General features: G+C 41.7%; 1 protein-coding gene across 1 annotated transcript in view; it reads left to right on the top strand.

Moving 5' to 3' along the window:
* DGCR2 (DiGeorge syndrome critical region gene 2) overlaps nucleotides 1-21,343 on the top strand; it is a 79,666-nt gene that overhangs the window by 17,176 nt on the left and 41,147 nt on the right. The window contains exon 2 of the mRNA XM_008055787.2: nucleotides 8,033-8,155. Coding sequence (XP_008053978.1) covers nucleotides 8,033-8,155 — 123 coding nt within the window. The remainder of the gene's footprint in view (nucleotides 1-8,032; nucleotides 8,156-21,343) is intronic.

The raw sequence follows: 21,343 nt of genomic DNA, 5'->3' as shown, positions 1-21,343 counted from the left end.
TGCCCGGTTGATTTTTTGATTTATTGTAGAGATGAGGTCTCGCCAAGTTGCCCATGTGGGTCTCGAACCTGTGGGCTCAGGCAATACACTCAACTCAGCCTCCCAAAGCACAGGATTACAGACTGAGCCTCCGAACCCGGCTGAAAGGTGCGTTTTATTTATTTATTTATTTAGGGGGTGAGTTGGAATCTCACTCTCTCGCCCAGACTGGAGTGCAGTGGCTGCTCCCGGCCACCGCAACCTTGACCTGCTGGGCTCCGGCAATCCTTCCGCCTCAGCCTTCCAAGTAGCCGGAATTACAGGCAAAAAGGTGTGTTTTAAAACCTAGGAAATGGGGATGCCATGGACTAAGGCCCAGCAGCGGGTAGCCCAGATGTGTTCAGAATGCAGCAAGATAGAGACATTCTGCTGATAGCTTTTGTTGTTCTTTTCTTTTCTTTTTTTTTGAGGTGGAGTCTCACTTTGTCACCCAGGCTTCGACCTGCTGGGCTCTGGCGATCCTTCTACCTCAGCCTTCCAAGTAGCCGAAACTACAGGCACGCACTACCATGCCCAGCTAATTTTTTTTTTTTTTGTAGAGACGAGGTCTCGCCAAGTTTCCTGGGCTGGTCTCGAATCTGTGAGCTCAGGCAATCCATTCTCCTTGGCCTCCCAAAGTGCTGGGATTACAGACTGAGCCACCAAGCCCGACCTGTTCTTCTTTTGATAGCTGTTTTTTAGAAAATCTGCTGCTTGGGAGACTGAAGGAGGGGAGGATCAGTTGAGGCCAGGACTTTGAGACCAACCTGGGCAAGATTAGCACGGCCCTATCTCTAAAAAAAAAAAATTATGTGGGCACGGTGGCATGCGCCTATAGTACCAGCTATTCAGGAGGCTGAGGCAGGAAACTCACTTGAACCTAGGAGTTGGAGTGAGCTGCAGTGAGCTATGATCATGGCCACTGTACTCCAGATAGAATGAGACTAAAAAAAAATCTTTGAGGAGACTAGAAAGAAAAGGCCAGAAAGCTATTATAGGGGCTGTTTCAACCAGATCTGTCTGGTTGAAAGGAGTAAGTATAGGAAGAAGTTAGAAAGAGGCCCGTTTGTTTGAATATAGGGAAAGCACAGCCATTTTTGGGGTCCTGGGAGTGCAAAGTGTGTTGCTACCTTTTCTGCAGTATCTCAGCCTCTGGTCTTGCTTCTTTCTGCCTCTGAGTGTGCAGACTTCAAGTGGCTGCCCCAAACTGGCTAGCCTCGACCTTCCTGCTCCCATTACTTTATAGACTTTCTGATTGGCCCAGCTTGGGGCAGGTGGCACTCATGGAGCTGCCAAGAGTCAGTTCTCAATGAAGGAGGCTTTTTGGGCCTCAGGAGCCTTTCCCTGATGTACATGGATTCGAGTGTGGAGAGATGAGACTGGGGGTATTCTTTGAGTGCATTTGAGTGCCTGTTATAGACACTTAAGTGTGCTCTGCTCTGCCCTGGGAACACAGGACTAAACAGTGTAGATGTGACCTGTGTCCTCAGGAAGCTTTGTTTCTGGAGGGTGAGTGAGTATACCAATATATACAAATCCAGGAGTGATAAGTACAGATACTTAGAAGCAGACAAGACAAGGTGAGTGCAACACATTGTAAGTGGGGCTTTGTTTACCAGAGAAGACTTGGCTGACCCCAGACATCTACTTTTGGAGGAGATATGGGTGTGGAGAAAGAAAACTATCCTACTCAATTATTTCTTACTCAGTTGTTTCCCAAAAGAATTTGAGATACTGCGTTGACATTTTTCTAGGCCTAGTGTATGATCTGTGGGAAGAGATTTTAAGGGTTAATAGGATACAAGTTATGAATTTGCTTTGAATAACAACATGGCTTTTTTAATGGGATGGACACTGTTAAAAATGTTCTGCTGGGCACAGTGGCATGTTCCTGTAGTTGGCAGTAGGCAGTAGGATCACTTGAGTCCAGAAGTTTAAGGCTGAAGTGCTATGACTATACCTGTGCATAGCTGCTACTGCACTTCAGCCTGGGCAACATAGTGAAACTCTGTCTCTAAGAAATAAAAAATGTTCTGTTGTTAAATTTTTAGTTAGGGAACAAACTCTTAATATAAAAATTTGGAAAATTGGACATTTTTTTTCTTTTTTTCTGCATTAGTCTTCATTTTTAAAAGTTTTATTTATTTATTTATTTTTATTTTTTTTGAGTTGGAGTCTCACTCTGTCGCCCATACTGGAGTGCAGTGGCTGCTCCTGGCCACCATAGCCTCGACTTGCTGGGCTCTGGCGATCCTTCAGCCTCAGCCTTCCAAGTAGCTGGAACTATAGGCTCGTGCTACCATGCCCGGCTAATTTTTTATTTATTGTAGAGACGAGGTCTCGCCAAGTTGCCCAGGTGGGTCTCGAACCCGCGGGCTCAGGCAATCCACTCACCTCAGCCTCCCAAAGCACTGGGATTACAGGCTGAGCCACCGAGCACGGCTTAGTTGTACTTATTTATAGGGTATATGTGATTTTTTTGATGCATGCATGCAGTGTGTAGTGATCAAATCAAGGTAGTTGGGATAGTTATTCTCAAGCATTTAAATTTTTATAACATTCCAATTTCACTCTTTTATTTTGAAGTACATAATAAATTATTGTTAACTGTAGTTGCTCTGTTATGTTAATTGAACATAAGATCTTACTTCTTCTATTATTTTTGTTCCCATTAACTATCCCCACTTTATCCTCCCCTCCCCACTACTCTTCCCAGCCATTAGTAACCACTGTTCTGTTCTCTGTCTCTGTGAGTTCAGTTTTGTTTTATTTTTTTTTGGCTCCTTCATATAAGTGAGAACATGAGATTTGTGCACAGCTTATATTGTTTAGCATAGTGTTCTCCAGTCCTATCTATGTTGTTGCAAATGACAGGATTTCATTCTTTTTTTTTTTAATGGCTGAATAATAAGAATTAGAAATTTGTAATATAAGATTGGAAGACCTAAGAATATCTTGGGAAGAATGTTTCAGGTGTTTCAGGTCCTTGATTTAATGGTTAGTTGCAGCTTAGTTTTTTGGTTTTTTTGTTTTTTTTTTGAGTTGGAGTCTCACTCTGTCGCCCAGACTGGAGTGCAGTGGCCGCTCCCGGCCACCGCAGCCTCGACCTGCTGGGCTCCGGCGATCCTTCCACCTCAGCCTTCCAAGTAGCCAGAATTACAGGCATGCGCTACTACGCCCGGCTGATTTTTTGATTTATTGTAGAGATGAGGTCTCGCTGCCCAGGCAGGTCTTGAACCCGCGGGCTCAGGCAATCCACTCACCTCAGCCTCCCAAAGCGCAGGATTACAGGCTGAGCCACCGAGCCGGCTAGTTGCAGCTTAGTTAATGCAGACTTTAGGTCAGAAGGGACTATCCCAGTTGTTGATTCACTTATGAAATAATAGTTCTTCAGTGTCTGTCATGAGATAAGCTTCAGGTTTATAATTGTGAAAAGGATCTGGCTCCCGCCCAGGAGGCAGGGAAAGTCAAGCCTGTCTTTTCCAGAGGCAGAAGCTTAGGACTGTTCTTCAATTCCAGGAAGATACAGTCCTAGAAGTGCCTAGATTTTTAGTCTTGTGATCAGTATCTTTCCACCTCAAAATTGTTTCCTGCTTATATAAACTAAAGTCTGTTTCATGATAGTTTTTTTTTAACAGCCTTATTGAGGTATAATTGACTTCAAATAAATGACATATTTAAATTATAAAATTTGAGAAGTTTTGATAGATGTATAAACATATGAAACCATCACACAGTTAATATAAGGAGCATACCATATCATCACCCCAAATACTTTCTTTCACTCCCACCACCCCGTTTCTCACTTGCTTACTGTCATTATAACTGTGTGGGCAGTTTTTAGATTTTTATAAGAATGGAGTTAGACAGTAGGTATTCTTTTGAGTACATACTGGCTTCTTCATTCAGGATAATTATTTTGTGATTCATCCATGTGCTGAATGTATCAATAGTTCATTCCTTTTTTTTGCTGAGTATTATTCCATTGTAGTAGTTTATTTATCCATTCACTTGTTGAGGTACATTGTTTGTTTCTAGCTTTTGGATATTGCAAATAAAATTACTGTGGACAAGTCTTTATATGAATATATATGCTTTCATTTCTGTTGGGTAAATATCTAGGAATGGATCAGACTAGTAGTTGTTCTTCCTCCCTGTTTCTCCTTTTCCCTTCTCCCTCTCCCCTCCTCCTCCTCCTCTTCCTCCTCTTCCTCCTCTTCCTCCTCTTCCTCCTCCTCCTCCTCCTCCTCCTTTCTTCCTACTTGTCCCAGTTCCATTTTGTTGGAAGGACTGTGGTTTCTCCAGTGAATTGCCTTTGCACCTTTGTCATAAATTAGTTGCTCACATATGTATGGATCTGTCTCTGCACTCTCTATTCTGTTCCACTGATCTTGATGTCTGTTTTGACACTTACTTATACCATAGTGTCTTGATTCCTTTTCCTTTTATAATGAGTGCTGAAGTCAAACAATGTAAGTTCTCTAACTTTGTTCTTTCTTTTCAAAGTTGTTTGGGGGTATTCTGTTCTAAGTCCTTTGTATTTCTTTATTTATTTTAGAGTCATTTTGTCAATTTCTACAAAAAATCCTGCTGGACTATTGATTGGGGTTACGTTGAAACTGTAGGTCATTGTGGGTAGATTCATTATCTTTTTTTTTTTTAATTTGACAATGTAAATTTTATTTCACACACTTTTTTTTTTCATTTTTAATGTAAAGTATATTCAAACGTGTTTTTTACTACATGCATCAGGCAAAGTTAGTATCAGATTATACGTTTAGATTCATTATCTTAATTTTGAGTTTGCTGATCTATGAACTCTGTACATCTCACCAAAGGTTTAGTTAGATCTTTTAAAAATTTCTTTTGGCAATATCTTAAAATTTTCAGTGTACAGCACTTCACACTTTTTGTTATATTTATTCATTCATTCAAGTATTTTTGAATCTATTGTTAATGGTAATTTTTTAATATTTGAATTTCTGGTAGTTTGTATGTAATTGATACTAGTTGTTCCTTAAATATTTAGTGGAATTTTCCAGTGAAGCCATTTGTGCCTGGAGTTTCTTTGTTTGAATTTTTTTTTCAATTTAATTAATTAATTTTAAAGATATGGGTTACAATTCAGGATTAGGTACACAGGTGATCATTGTACAGGTAAAGTTTGGGCCTTCCTTTGGCCCCCACTTTGCCTAGTTTGAGAGATCAGGTACGCTTACTGTTGTTGTGCCCCCCTCCACCCACCTTATTTGAAGATTTTTAACTACAAATCTAATTTTTTTATAGTTATTCAGGTTATCAGTTTGAGTAAGTTTGTTTTTTTTTTTTTTTTGAGTTGGAGTCTCACTCTGTCACCCAGACTGGAGTGCAGTGGCCGCTCCCGGCCACCGCAGCCTCGACCTGCTGGGCTCCGGCGATCCGTCCACCTCAGCCTTCCAAGTAGCTGGAACTACAGGCGTGCGCTACTAAGCCCAGCTAATTTTTGACTTATTGTAGAGATGAGGTCTCGCCAAGTTTCCCAGGCAGGTCTCGAACCCGCGGGCTCAGGCAGTCCACTCACCTCAGCCTCCCAAGGCGTGGGATTACAGGCTGAGCCATCGAGCCCGGCTAGTTTGAGTAAGTTTTGTACATTTCATCTTTGAAGGACTTTGTGTGTTTTATCTAAGTTTTCAAATTTATTGACATAATGTTGTTTGTAAAAATTAACCTTTTTAATTTCTCTGAAATTCATAGTGATGACACCTCTCTTCTGACAGTGGTATTTTGTGTTCTTTACTTTTTCCCCAACCAGTCTAGCTATAGGTTTACTAATGTTATTGATCTCAAAAAAAAAAGCTTTTGTTTTCATGATTTTCTTTATTGTTTTTCTGTTTTTAATTTCATCACGTGTTCACTCTGATCTTTATTTATTTTTACTGGGTTTCACTTGCTCTTCTTTTCTAATTTATTTTTACTTTTCCAGAAAAAATTTTTGTAGAGATAAGGTCTCACTATGTTGCCCAGGCTGGTCTTGAACTCCTGGACTTGAGTGATCCTCCTATCTCAGCCTCCCAAAAATCTGGGATTACAGTCATCGGCCACCACTCCCTACCCTTTTCTGATTTCTTTTTTTTTTTTTTTTGAGTTGGAGTCTCACTCTGTCGCCCAGACTGGAGTGCAGTGGCCGCTCCCGGCCACCGCAGCCTCGACCTGCTGGGCTCCGGCGATCCGTCCACCTCAGCCTTCCGAGTAGCTGGAACTACAGGTGTGCACTGCCACACCCGGCTAAATTTTTGATTTATTGTAGAGATGAGGTCTTGCCTGCCCAGGCGGGTCTTGAACCCGCGGGCTCAGGCAATCCACTCACCTCAACCTCCCGAAGGCGCGGGATTACAGGCTGAGCCACCAAACCCAGCTCCGATTTCTTCAAGTAGAAGTTTTGGTCGTTGATTTGAGACCTTTTTTTCTTTTCTTTTCTTTTCTTTTTTTTTGAGTTGGAGTCTCTCTCCGTCACCCAAACTGGAGTCCAGTGGCACGCTCCTGGCCATCGCAGCCTCAACCTGCTGGGCTCTGGCAATCCTTCCACCTCAGCCTTCCAAGTAGCTGGAACTACAGACATGCGATACCATGCCTGGCTAATTTTTTTTATTGTAGAAATGAGGTCTCGCCAAGTTATCCAGGCTGATCTCCAACCCCTGGGCTCAGGCAATCCTCTCACTTCTGCCTCCCTAAAGTTCCAGGATTACAGACGTGAGCCACCAGGTATCTGGCTAGATCACTCCATATTCTTACCAGTTTGTGAGTTTAATTGAAATCTACCATATTGTCATTTGTTTTCTATTTGTACCATCTGTTTTTTGTCATCTTTTTCCTTTTCTTCTGTCTTCTTTTGGATTGCGCATTTTTTATTCTATTTTCTTTGTTGTATTAGACACTATAATTCTTGTTGTGTTATTTTAGTGGTACTCATCTTTAACGTATCATAGTCTACCTTTAGGTGATAGATCTATAGTTTAAGATAGACCTATAGTTTAAGACTTAAGAAGTCACTGACCTTTTCTTCTACAGAATCTAATCTGTTAGTCCTCTGCAGTGTATTTTTCATCTCAGGCCTTATAGTTTATATTTCTAGGTAGTATGTTCTTAAAGGGTCAGACAATAAATATCTTCAGCTTTGCTGGCCATGAAGTGTCTGTTGAAGCCACTGAGCTCTGCTGTTGTAGCTCCAAGGCAACTATAAGCAATACATATTAGTGACTGTGTTCCAGTAAAACCATATTTATTTATTTATTTATTTATTTTTGAGTTGGAGTCTCACTCTGTTGTCCAGGCTGGAGTGTAGTGGCACGCTCATGACTACCACAACCTCAACCTGCTGGGCTCAGGTGATCCTTCCACCTCAGCTTTCCAAGTAGCTGGAACTACAGGTGCATGCTACTATGCCCAGCTTATTTTATGATTTATTGTAGAGACGAGGTCTCACCAAAGTTACCCAGGCTGATCTTGAACCCTCGGGTTCAGGCAGTCCTCAGGCTCTCAAAGTGCTGGAATTACAGGCTGAGCCACTGTGCCTGGCCAGGTCCCACCTTCTTTAAAAATCATTCCAAAAGCCATCAATTGAAGCCAGTTTCTCCTTCCTTTTTGTTGTTTTGGTATGCCGTTTGAATGCTCCAATGATGGCATCTCCATTTGTTCTTTGTCAGAAGCCTCTGTGTGTGTGTCCCGTCCTGTTGTCCTACACTCCCTTAGAAGGCAAAAGATGTACCCTCTCATCTGTGTCCTCTACAGCCCAGTGCATAGCCCAACTCAGAGTATGTGTTTGAGTTGACATTATAACAATTACTGTCTAGGGGGGAGTATTGCTCTTTCAGTTCTTGGCTCCTCCTTTAGGGAACGCATGCCCAGGCCCTCCCAAGGAGGTGGACTGAGGGTATCTGTCTGTTCTCCTAGGACTCAGTGGTGGCAGGGCCTTGCTGCTCCAGTCTCTGCTGTTATCGCTGCTTTCTCAACAGCCTATCACCCTTTGGTTTCACAGAGCTGCGGTGCAACCCTGGGCAGTTTGCCTGTCACAGTGGCACCATCCAATGCATCCCCCTCCCCTGGCAGTGTGACGGCTGGGCAACTTGTGAGGATGAGAGTGACGAAGCCAACTGTCCAGGTGAGTGTGTTGAGCAGGTGGGATGCATGTGACCTTGCCTCTTTGTTGTGGCTGGGCAACTGTGCCTCATGTGGGAGGAGGTAGTGTGGCCTGGTACCCTGTTCTGTTCTCACATATTAGAAAATTAGCTTGAGCTAATCTCCTTTCTTTCTCTCTGTTTTAAAAAAATAGGTGCCCACCATTGACAGATCCTTTCTAAGATGGATGGCAGGTTCTGGACTGTGGGGAGGCAAGTGAGGTACCTAGGCCGTCACATTTTAGGAGGCAATGCTGTCCCTGAACTTGCATGACCGTGAGAGTGAACCCCTGCTGAGGGGTTGCACCTTTGATGCCTCTTTGGCCTCACTCTGGCTCTGGATGTAGATGCCTCTTGAGACTTAGCTGATGAGTATGTTATTTTATTTTTTATATTTTGTATAAAGTTACAGGGTACAAGTGCAGTTTTTTACTTGCGTAGATTGCAAGCGTGCTTAAACTGACCTTGGCACTCCTTCCCCCTCTTGCTCATTTACTAGTAACCTTGCACTCTTGGGTTTTCTCCTGGTAAAGTGTAGCCTCCTAAAAATGTATTGAGAGGCCACAAAAAGTTTTAATTGTCGGCTCTGTACCCAGTATCTGGTTTTTGTTGCCTCAAGGAATGTAGAAATGTAATGCATCCCTTGAATAACAGTGTTTACTACGTCCATCTTTCTCAACTTGGGTTGAGTGGAGGATGTAGGATCATGTGCGTGCATGTGTGTGTATATGTGAGACACACATATATATGTATACACAGATTTGTTTAAGACCCTAGGTGGTTCTGATCAAGCTCCTAAGAGGAAGGTGTGTCTTACCCCAGCTTGAGATCACAGCCTAAATGCTTGGCCTGGCATTCAGGCTCCTTCGCAGTCTGCCTTAGGTCTGCTTTGCCAACCTCATTTCTCTCTCACTGCTTTCCTTTCTGGGGTTCAGTTGAGCAGGTTCCTGTGCCTGCCCCATTAATAGTTTCCAAGCAGCAGACAGACTCTTGCTGTTGTTCTGCCTGTTGTGCCCTTCACAATGTATCTTGCCTTTAATAAACCTACCTTTCTTGGTTTTCTTTTTTAAATTTTGAAGATTTGGGATACAATTCAGTGTTAGGTATTCAAATGTTCATTGTGTAGATACCCTTGCTGATGAGGTGTGCCCTTTCTTACAGTATTATGATAATTGTTCGAGGTCCGTTTATGAGAAAGAACATGTGATACTCAGTTATTTGTTTCTGTGATAGATCGCTCAGTATTATCGACTGTAGGTCTGTCCAAGTTGCTGTGAAGTTCATGATTTTGTCCTTCTTTGTGGCTGCATAATAATAGTCCATTGTGTATATGTACCACAGTTATCCAGTCTTCTTTTGGTGGACAGCACAATTGGTTCCATGTTTTTGCTATTGTGAATAATGCTGCAGTAAGCATGCATGCGCGGGTATCTTTTTCATAGAGTGATTTGAGTTCCTCCGAGTATATTTCCAGTAGGGGGATTGCAAGTCATATGGGAGGTCGATTTTTAGATCTTTTAGGAGTCACCAAACTGTTTTCCACAGAGGCTATACTAGTTTCTACTCCCACCAACAGTGTAGAAGTGTTCCCTTTTTGCATCCTCTCCAGCATCTGCTGTTTGAGTTCTTGATGATGGCCATCCTGACTGGAGTTATTACCTTTAAAATAATAATAATAATAATAATAATAGTTTCCAGCCAAGCTTGGTGACTCAGCCTGTAATCCCACGCTTTGGGAGACTGAGGAGAGTGGATTGCCTGAGCCCGCGGGTTCGAGACCCACATGGGCAATTTGGCGAGACCTCATCTCTACAATAAATCAAAAATTAGCTGGGTGTGGTAACGCGCGCCTGTAGTTCCAGCTACTCAGAAGGCTGAGGCAGAAGGATCGCCGGAGCCCAGCAGTTCAAGGCTGAGGTGGCTGGGAGCGGCCACTGCACTCCAGTCTGAGCGACAGAGTGAGACTCAAACTCAAAAAATAATAATAATAATAATAATAATAGTTTCCTAACTATATGCTTCCTTTATGCCTTTCTGTTTTTCTGGAATTCCCTCATTCTATTTCTGCATGAACAAATACACTGTCCTTCAGGGAGTGGCTCAGATGCTACCACAGTGAGAGGGCATTTCTACTCCTGGGTATAGGTTGACTTCTGCCAGCACCAGATCTGTCCCTCTCTCTTACAGCATCTAGAACCGCTGGTAATTCTCACCATTTCTAGTGTCTGTGCTTGAGCTCTCCTTCTAGACTATGAGTTTCCCAAGGGTACAATCAGGGAGGTGGGTGGTAAGCAGACCGATTTCTTGCTTGCCCTCTTTTTTTTTCTCACTCTGTCCCCAAACTGGAGTTCAGTGGTATGATCATAGCTAACTGAACCCTTAAGCTCCCAGGCTCAAGCTCTCCTCCTGCCTCAGCCTCCCAAGTAGCTAGGAGTACAGGCGCACACCACCATAGCTAGCTATTTCTTCTTCTTTTTTTTATAGAGACAGGGTCTTGTTATGCTGTCCAGGCTGATCTCAAACTCTTAGCCTCAAGCAATTCTCCTGCCTAAGCTTCCCAAAGAGCTAGGATTATAGGCATGAGCCTTCATGGCCAGTCTCAGATTGATCCCTGACTGGTCTTAATGTTGGGATTTGAGAAATTTAAGCTATAAAAATTTACAAAGAATAACATATTATATATTTTCTCACTTTCCTGAATTAATAACTGCCAAATTTTGTGATTTTTTTTTCTAGTTTATTTCAAAAGACATTTTTAAAAAATCATGGATATAGAATCAAGAACTTGTTAATACTCTCTTCTTGTCTCCACTAAAAAACAAAAAGGAAGAAGAAGAAAACTCTATGTGTTTGCGGGGGCACAGGGGATTAGTTGATAACCACCTGGCTCCAAGAACTCTGACCTTCCTACATGTGGCAAAAGTTTAAATAACTCCGTGGGAAGCCCTAGCCATTCTCAGTCAGGTTGCTTTTGAACAAAGACTTTAGGATTTCTGGTGTGACCTCACAAGGTTATTTCATTGCCTTGCTAAAAGCCTGCTAAAGAAGAGTGTAAAAGATGTAAAACCACAGGGACAAAGAAAATGGGAGCGGATGTGACATTAAACCAGTAGTTTTAGATTTCGAATATGTAAAATGGATGGTATGCTAGATACAGCCTGGGCACTCAGTACTTTCCCTCTCCCTTCTGTGCTATTCCTTGGATTTCAGAGGCTAAAAGACTGGAAATATATAGCACTTATACCCTCCTGCCAGTAGGCTTCTGGATATCATTTGTCCCAGGAGAGGCATCTCAGGAGATGTGGGAAGGTACATCTTCCACATTTCCCCTGCTGGTTAGTTGCCTCTGGGCTGTAGAGCAGCTGTGATATTGGCAGCAATTTTCTAACATATAGATGACAGTAGCTTCTTGACTCTCTTAACTATGACTGCAGGGGTGAGATGGAAGGCCAGAAGTGGCCCACTTTACTTTTGTTCACTGAAGCCTTGCCAGTTGTTTTGAAAGGACCTATTTTCTGTATTAAAATGCCTTTGTGTTTGAAATGCTTAGTATAGTTTCTCTTTACCTGATGTAACTATCTTTGACTTAAATGGGAATTAACAAAGATGTATAAAATTTTTTTTTTTTTTTGAGTTGGAGTCTCTCTCACTCTGTCACCCAGGCTGGAGTGCAGTGGCACACTCACAGCCCACCCCAGTGTCGACCTGCTGGGCTCAGACGATCCTTCCACCTCAGCCTTCCAAGTAGCCAGAACTACAGACGTGTGCTACCACACCCCATTAATTTATTTATTTATTGTAGAGACAAAGTCTCACCAAGTTACCCGTACTGGTCTTAAACCCACGGGCTCAGGCAATCCACTCGCCCCAGCCTCCCAAAGTGCTGGTATTACAGGCTGAGCCACCAAGCCCGGCCTAAAATTTTTAATGGAGAAAAATTTACAGCTTTATTAAGAGACATTAAACAAGACAAATAAATAGAGACAGGATGTTCTTGACTGAGGACTCAATATAGTAAAGCTGCTGCTTATATTGATCTGTGTATTCAGTATGTTTTTACTCTAAAGCCCCATAGAGTTTTCTGGGAAATATAGCAAGTTCATTTTAAAATGTTGAGAAGATTAAGTCCATTTTGTGGGGTCAGTTGGAAGAGGAAGAATAAGAAGAGAGCACTTGTTTTAACAGTATCAAGGCTTAGTTTAAAATTGACTCAGGGAAACCCAAATCGTCCAGTGAAACAGAAGCTGTCAGAAACAGACCCTAAGAACTTGGTATATAAAAGAGGTGGAATTACATACCACTGATCAAAGGATAGATTCTTAATGCATGGTGCTGTGACAGTTAGAAAAAGATGAAATTGGATCCCTAACTCACAACATACAGAAAAATCCATTTTAGGTAAATTAAAGAAAACTCACAGGAGACAACATAGGAGAATATCTTTGTAACCTTAATAGGGCAGGGTTTATTATTATTATTATTATTATTTATTTATTTATTTATTTATTTTTTTTTTTAAGAGTTGGAGTCTTACTCTGTCACCCAGACTGGAGTGCAGTGGCCACTCCTGGCCACCACAGCCTCAACCTGCTGGGCTCTGGTGATCCTTCTGCCTCAGCCTTCCAAGTAGCTGGAACTACGGGCGTGCACTACCACACCCAGCTTATTTTGATTTATTGTAGAGATAAGGTCTTACCAAGTTGCCCAGGCGGGTCTCGAACCCGCGGGCTCAGGCAGTTCACTCACCTCAGCCTCCCAAAGGCACGGGATTACAGGCTGAGCCACTGAGCCCAGCTAGGGTTTATTATTATTATTTGATCACAAAAATGTTGACTCGAAGATAAAAATGACCAAATATACTAGATTAAAATTAAAATTCTTCCTTTATTAAAAGACACTGATGTAGAATGTGAAAAAACAAGCCGCAGAGTGGGGAAAAAGATATTTGCAACACTTGCAGCCTATAAAGGTTTATAATCTAGCATATACATAGAACTCCTCTAAATGAACAAAAGATGTAAATAGGTATTTCACAGAAAAATTAATAGGAACAATGATTTAAATATATAAAAAGCCGGGCTTGGTGCTTCAGTCTATAATCCCAATACTTTGGGAGCCGGAGGTGAGTGGTTTGCCTGAGCCTGCAGGTTTGAGACCAGTTCAGGCAACTTGGTGAGACCTTTTCTCTACAATAAATAAAAAATTAGCCAGGCATGGTAGTGCGCACCTGTAGTTCCAGCTACTTGGAAAGCTGAGGCAGAAGGATCACCAGAGCCCAGCAGGTTGACGCTGGGGTGACTGTGAGTGTGCCACTGCACTCCAGCCTGGGTCAAAAAATCAAGCAATTGATCATTCAATAAAATTCAGCCTCATTAATATTCCAAGATATACCTAGATTGGCAAGAATTAAGGTGTCTGACAAAACCAAGTGTTGGAGAGGATGTGGATGGTTTGGAAATCTCCTTTATACCCACTTTGGAAGACAGGCATTATCTTGCAAAGCTGAACATTCTCATATTCTGTGATCCAGGATTTCTTTGTTTTTTTTGGGGGGGGGGTTGTAGTCTCACTCCGTTTCCTAGGCTGGAGTGCAGTGGTACGCTCATGGCCACCCTAGCAGCGACCTGCTGGGCTCCAGCAATCCTTCCACCTCAGCCTTCTAAGTAGACAGAATGCTACCATGCCTGACTAATTTTTGATTTATTGTAGAGATGAGGTCTCGCCAGATTGCCAGGACTGGTCTCAAACCCGCAGGCTCAGGCAATCCACTTGCTTCCACCTCCCAAAGTGCTGGGATTACAGGCTGAGCCACTGAGCCCAGCCTGATGCAGGATTTCCATTTGGGGAAACTCTGGAGAAATTCTTACAGCAGTTTGTATTAACATACATCTTGGAAACAACCTGAGTGTCTGTGTTTACACAATGGAGTATTATACACAAACAACAGCAAACGAATGTTAGGTTTATGCAGCAAAATGGATGAATCTCAAAAACAGAATTGAGACAAGAGCAAGTTACTGAAAACTGAATGCAACACATAAAGACAAGCAAAACTTATATTACTTACAGATAGATACGTGTGTGGTAAATAAAAGAAAAAGTACAACAGTGATACACAAAATTCTGTCTTCTGATTCCTTTCTGGTGGGGAGACAGAGGGATAAGACTCAAGAAGTAAACTTGTAAATTCAGCCCTACAGATGATACTTGAGTTTTTATGTAGGATGTGGGGAGGTGGTTCACAATTATATTTTCTTATTAGACTTATATCTTACATATGTGTTACATGCATTCTTTGGAATGTTTCAGATATTATATAGCTTTAAAAAAAATAAAGCCAATAGAAGGATAGTGAGAACTGACTTAGCAAAGCAGAGCAACAGTAGCCATGGGCCTGCTTGAGAGAAAATAAGAAATAAGCAGTGTGCCCAGTAGCACCTGAGATGAGAATGGGATGGGGATTGGTGGACCTCGCTCTCAGCACCCACATTCCCACATTCCCTTTTTCAGTCTCCATGGCTAGGTGACTTCTCTCACCAGAAGATATGGGATAGATTATTTTCTAGGCCTGTACTGTCCAATATGGTAGCTATGAGTCACATGTGGCTGTCAAGCACTTGAAATGTGAGTGTTTCGAAGGAAGACATGCTGCAAGTATAAAGTAGCCCGACTCAGATCTCATTCTGGGAAAAGTAGAAAGTGGCAAATGACAAAGAGTTACTACTACTTTATATTGATTACATGTTGGAATTATAGTATTTTAAATATACTGGGTAAAGTAAAATACTAAAATTAATTGCATCTGTTTCTATGGAAATGTGATTTACATTGTATTTCTGTTAGATAGCATTTAGACTTAAAGTTTGCAAAACGGGAGACATCAGGCACAACAAAGGGGAGTTGTGAAGGTTGAAAATAGAGGAATTAAGATAAATTCTCTATGGTGACAGGTAGCGCCCTCATCCCTATCTTCTGCCCTGCTCTCCAGATGCAAGCAGCCAGGTCTGCTTCCTTAGGCAGGAGATTGGAGAGGTCTTTCCTGGAGACACTGGCACTTCATAGAAGAGGTAGAAGAGCTGTCAACACAAGGAGGGGTTTGCAGCTGAAAGACCAGGTCTTCCACCATGGTCCCTGATCAATCCCTGGCCCACTAGTGCTCTCAGAGCCTCTGACTGACTGGACCACCTTCCTCATAAACATGACAGACAGTGCTCATTTGATATGGAAGAAAATGCCCACTGTGGATGCTCACCAAGCTCTGGACAAAGCGTCCTAGACCAGAAGGGCCAGAACAAAGTGGCCTAAGATATCCAATTCTGCTCAATAAAACAGTGGTTAAATGTAGGGGCTTGGAATCAGGGATTGGGGCTGATACCCTGCCTTCCCCACTTATGGTTGTAGTCCTTTGGCCAAGTTGCATCTGCAGAATGGGGAAAATAATAGTGCTACTTCTTGAGGTTGTTGTGAGAATTAAATAACATGGTACATGTAAAGTGCTTAGAAAAGAACACGGTACACAGTAATTACTCAATATATATTAGCAGTTATTATTGTATTTCTTTAGGGAGTAAAAGAAAACTTTAAAAATAGATTCTGACATTAGCAAAATGGCAATCTAGGACATTCCAGGCTCCCATTCCACAGAATAAGAACAGAAATATTAAAAAGGTACCAGAGACTGGGTAAAACAACTTTATAGAAGTTCTGGAAAACAGTCCAAGGTCTATACCAACCAAGCAAATGTCTAATCAAGAAAAAAGCCCCATTGAAAATACTGTTTGAGTATTTCTTATCTGAAATGCTTGGGACCAGAGATGTTTTGGGTTTGGGATTATTTTGGATTTTGGAGTTTTTGCATTATATTTACTGCCTCAGCATACCTAGTTTGAAAGTTTGGAATGCTCCAGTGTGCATTTCCTCTGAGCATCTTGTTGACATTCAAAAGTTTGGATTTCAGAGTATTTCAGATTTTCAGATTTGGGATGTTAAACCTGTTGTAGGAAATTTTGTAGCATTTTTACTTGCCTTTGCCCCACCTCTCTCCCATGTGGCATAGCAGGGTTTGAGGGAAGCAACAATCCAATTCCCAATTCCCTCCTTCCAACTGGAGGGTGCAGAGCAGACCTTGCAACATTTTAACCTGTCTGGGGGCAGTTTGAGAGACTGATCTCTCTGTTTTGTTCTTTGGACTTGGAACTCATATGAGGATAAGTAGTATGGCTCAGCCCTCATTCTGGGAAAAGTAGGAAGTGGCAAGCACAGTTTGTGAAAGCTGTAGGGGTGGGCTGCAGACCTATGAATGCCTGGAGCAAGGGAAAAAGGGTGGAGGAATGCAGCAGGACACCTAAGAACCTGAGAAACACTCTTTGGAAAATTAAGACATGTGAAAGCATGTGAAAGCTCACACATGGGCTCAGGTAAGATGCATGCACAGAAAAGACCTAAGCAGACCTTAAACCTTCACCTTCCGCTGATCCCAAGGTTCAGACCAAGCCCTACCAATTAGGAAGTTTTCTCCATCACAGAGCCAGAGACTGGGAGAGGTGACTGATTTATCATATGCCTAATTTTCAATAATAAAAAGAATATACAAAGAAACAGGAAAACATGGCTCATTTGAAGGAAGATAATTACGTGGAACAACTTCAGGAACAACCCCTGGAGTAACACAGGCATCAGATATAGAAAGACTAAAACAATATGTTAAATGTGCTCAAAGAGCTAAAGGAAAACACAGGCAAAGAACTAAAGGAAAGCAGGAAAATGATATGTGAAGAAAGTGAAAATATAAAAAAGAGATAGAGATTCTAAAAGGAATCAAACAGAAATTCAGGACCTGAAACATACAATAACTGAATTGAAAAATACAGTAGAAGGGTTCAACAAGAAACTTGAACAAGCAGAAGAAAAACTAAGTGAATTAAAAATAGGACATTTGGAATTGTTCAGTCTGTGGAGCAAAAGAAAAAATAATGAAGAAGGGTGAACAGAGTCTAAGGAATTTATGGGATCACCCAACAATAGCAGAATATCCATTTTTTCCAAGTACACATGAAGTACTCTCCAGGACAGACCATAAAACAAGTCCTTATAATTTACAAAATTGAAATCATACAAAGTATCTTATCTGATTACAGTGGAATGAAACTAGAAATCAATAGCAGAAGGAAAACAGAAATTTCACCAATATGAGGAAATTAAGCAACATACTTTTTTTCTTTTTTTGAGTTGGAGTCTCACTCTGTCACCCAGTCTGGAGTGCAGCGGCATGCTCACAGCCACCGCAAGCTCGACCTGCTGAGCTCTGGTGATTCTTCTGCCTTGCCTTTCCAAATAACTGGAAGTACAGGCACGCACTACCACACCCAGCTAATTTTTTATTTTATTGTAGAGACAAGTCTCGCCAAGTTTCCCAGGCTGGTCTCGAACTCCTGGGCTCAGGCAGTCTTCTCGCCTCGGCCTCCCAAAGTGCAGGGATTACAGGCTTTGAGCCACCATGCCTGGCAAACAACATACCCTTAAACAATTATGAGTCAAAGAAGAAATCACAAAGGAAATTACAAAGTATCTTGAGACAAATGAAAATGGAAGGACATTATACCAAAACTTAGGGATACAGTGCTAAGAGGGAAATATATAGCTGTAAACACTTTAAGGTTTTTTTTTTTTGAGTTGGAGTCTCTCTCTTGTTGCCCAGGCTGGAGTGCAGTGTGGCACTCTCATAGCCACTGCAGCCTTGACCTGCTAGGCTAAAGTAATCCCTCTGCCTCAGCCTTCCAAGTAACTGGAACTGCAGATGCATGCTACCACGCCTGGCTAGTTTTTGTGATTTATTGTAGAGACAAGGTCTCACCAAACTACTCAGGCTGGTCTTGAACCCCTGGGCTCAGGCAATTCTCCCACCTTGGCCTCTCAAAGTGCTGGGATTACAGGCTGAGCCACTGCACCTGGCCAACACCTGAATTTTTGCAAAAAGAAATAAATCAACAACCTAGCATTATACCTTAAGAAACTAGAAAAAAGAAGAACTAAACTCAAAGCTAGCAGAAAGAAGAAAATAAGATTAGAGGAAGGATCAGTGAAATAGAAAATAGAAAAGAAGTACAGAAAATCATCAAAATCAAGAGTTCTGCCAGGTGACCAACAGAATAGAATACAGAGCCCAGAAATAAACCCTCACATATAATATGTTCAAATTATTTTCCACAAGGGCACCAAGACCATCACTGGGGAAAAGGGCAGTCTTTTCAATAAATGGTGCTAGGAAAACTGGACATATACATCAAAAGAGAAAGTTGGACCCTTAGCCAAAATTAGCCAAAATACACAAAAATTAACTCAAAGACTTAAGAACTGAAACTAAAACTCCTAGAAAAACAGAAGAATGATTTCATGACGTTAGATTTGGCAGTGGTTTCTTACATACAACACTGAAAACACTGGCACCACAAGAAAAAAATAGCTAAATTAGACTACATAAAAATTTAAAACATATTCATTAAACATTCAGCAGAGTGAAAAAGGCATCCTACAGAATGAAAAACAGCGGAAAATCTTATCTGTAAGGGGTTAATATTCAAAATATAAAAAGAACTTTTACAGCTCTACAACAAAAGACAACCCAATTAAAAAATAAGCAGGCTGGGTGTGGTGGCTCAAGCCTGTAGTTCCAGCACTTTGGGAGGCCGAGGTGAGGGGATTGCCTGAGCCCACGGGTTCGAGAACAACCTGGGAAGTTTGGCGAGACCTCATCTCTACAATAAATCAAAAAATTAGCCAGGAGTGGTAGCGTGCACCTCCAGTTCCAGCTGTTTGGAAGGCTGAGGCAGAAAGATTGCCTAAACCCAGCAGATTGACACTGGGGTGGCCATGAGCGTGCCACCGCACTCCAGCTTGGGCAACAGAGTGAGACTCCAACTCAAAAAAAGAAAAGAAAGAAAGCAAAGAATTTCAGTAGATATTTGTCCAAAGAAGATATACAAATGACCAATAAGCATATGAAAAGATATTCAGCTAGAGAGATGCAAATCAAAATGACAGTGAGAGAGCCTTCTGTAGTTCCCAGGTTTGATGATTAGGTCTTCATGCTTATGCATGAAGTGTCTTTCCCTCAAGCTTTACTGACATGAAAAAAAAAAAACCTCACACCCATTAGATGGCTACTATCAAACAGAAAATGACAAGTGCTGACAAGAATGTGTAGACATTGGCACCCTTGTGCAGTGTTGTTAGGAATGTAAAATGGTACAGCCTCTATTATAGTATGACATTTCCCAGAAAATTAAAAATATAATTAACCTATGATTTAGTAATTATACTTCTGAGTATATACGCAGAAGAATTGAAAGCAGCAACTTGCCTGGGTGCAGTGGCTCAAGCCTGTAATCCTAGCATTTTGGGAGGCTGCGGTGAGAGGATTGCCTGAGCTCATGGGTTCGAGACCAACCTGGGCAACTTGGTGAGAACTCATCTCTACGATAAATAAAAAATAAAGGCTGGGTGTGGTAGTGTGCACTTGTAGTTCCATCTACTTGAAAGGCTGAGGCAGAAGGATGACCTGAGCCCAGCAGGTCAAGGCTGTCGTAGCCATGAGCATGCCACTACACTACAGCCTGGGTGACACAGTGAGACTCCAACTCAAAAAAAAAGCAGGGACTCGAAGATATATGTATACATCCATGTTCATAGCACCATTATTCAAATTATGCTAAAAGATGGAAGCTACCTAAGTGTCCATCAATAGATGAGTAGATAAACAGAAGGTGCTATATCCATACTATTGGATGTTATTCATTCTTGAAGTGGAAGGAGATCCTGACACATGCTACAACATGAATGTACCTAAAGGACATTATGCTCAGTGCAACAAGCCAGTCATGCAATAACAAGTAACTCTGTGACTCCACATATATGAGGTACCTAGATACTCAAGTTCGTAGAGACAGAAAGTAGAATTGTGGTTTCCAGGGTCTGGGAGGAAAGAGGAATGGGGAGTTATTGTTTAATAGATATTCAGTTTGGGAAGAACAAAAAGTTCTGGAGGTAGATAATAGTGATGGTTACCGAATAATATGAAGGTACTTAATACCACTGAACTGTACATGTCTAAATGGTTAAAATGGCAGATTTTATATTTATATTTTACTACAAATTTATACACATACACATATACCTGTGATCAAGTAGAATGCTGTGAAAAAGAACAATTGAGCTAAAAGAGTCCTTATAAATTAAATGAAAATCTAATATCTGATTAATGAGTTCCTTTAAAAAATATGGAGGAAATGGGAAAGGAGGGAATTAGCAAAGAAGTCATATAAGAATATTTCCCAGAAATGGAAGAATTCAACTTTGGATTGGAAGGGCTTGGCACAGGATTTGAAAAAGACCTATACAAGATACTTCCTGTGTAACTGCAGAGTGTCAGTAAGGCAGAGGACAACAGACCCTTCGAAGACGGTAGCAGGCTGCAGTGAAAGGATCAGGAGTCAGAAGGATAATGGATGCCTCAGCAGCAACTCTGATGTGAGGAATCGGTGGGGTAGGACCACCCAGGTCCAAAGAGAAACTGATATTGTCTAATTCAAATTTTTAGTTTATCTTTATTTATTTATTTTTATTTTTTTTTTTGAGTTGGAGTCTCACTCTGTCGCCCAGACTGGAGTACAGTGGCCGCTCCCGGCCACCACAGCCTCGACCTGCTGGGCTCCGACGATCCTTCCGCCTCAGCCTTCCGGGTAGCCAGAATTACAGGCATGTGCTACCACGCCCAGCTGATTTTTTTTATTTATTGTAGAGATGAGGTCTTGCTGCCCAGGCAGGTCTCGAACCCACGGGCTCAATCCATTCACCTCAGCCTCCCAAAGGTGCGGGATTACAGGCTGAGCCACCGAGCCGGCGTTATCTTTATTTAAGTTACTTGTGCACACAATTTGAATATTCAAATAGTTCTGTAAGATTTGTATTTTTTAAATAATAGCAAAATGATGGGCTCCTCTAGTTTCCCACTTCTCAGAAGCAAACACTTCAGATTATTTTAGCTGTTTCATTTGGTGATATTTATCTGTGTGTCTCTAAATTCCATGGTTTTAGGCTTTCTTTTCTGACTTTTCCCTAAACTAGATGGCTGATTTTTAACTCTTTGTATCTGCACTTTCATGGAGTTCTCAGCA

The sequence above is a fragment of the Carlito syrichta genome, unplaced genomic scaffold (genome assembly GCF_000164805.1).
Source record: "Carlito syrichta isolate Samal-C Ts95f unplaced genomic scaffold, Tarsius_syrichta-2.0.1 Scaffold301954, whole genome shotgun sequence".
NCBI classification, from domain to species: domain Eukaryota; kingdom Metazoa; phylum Chordata; class Mammalia; order Primates; family Tarsiidae; genus Carlito; species Carlito syrichta.
This window is presented reverse-complemented; position numbering and strand designations above follow the sequence as displayed.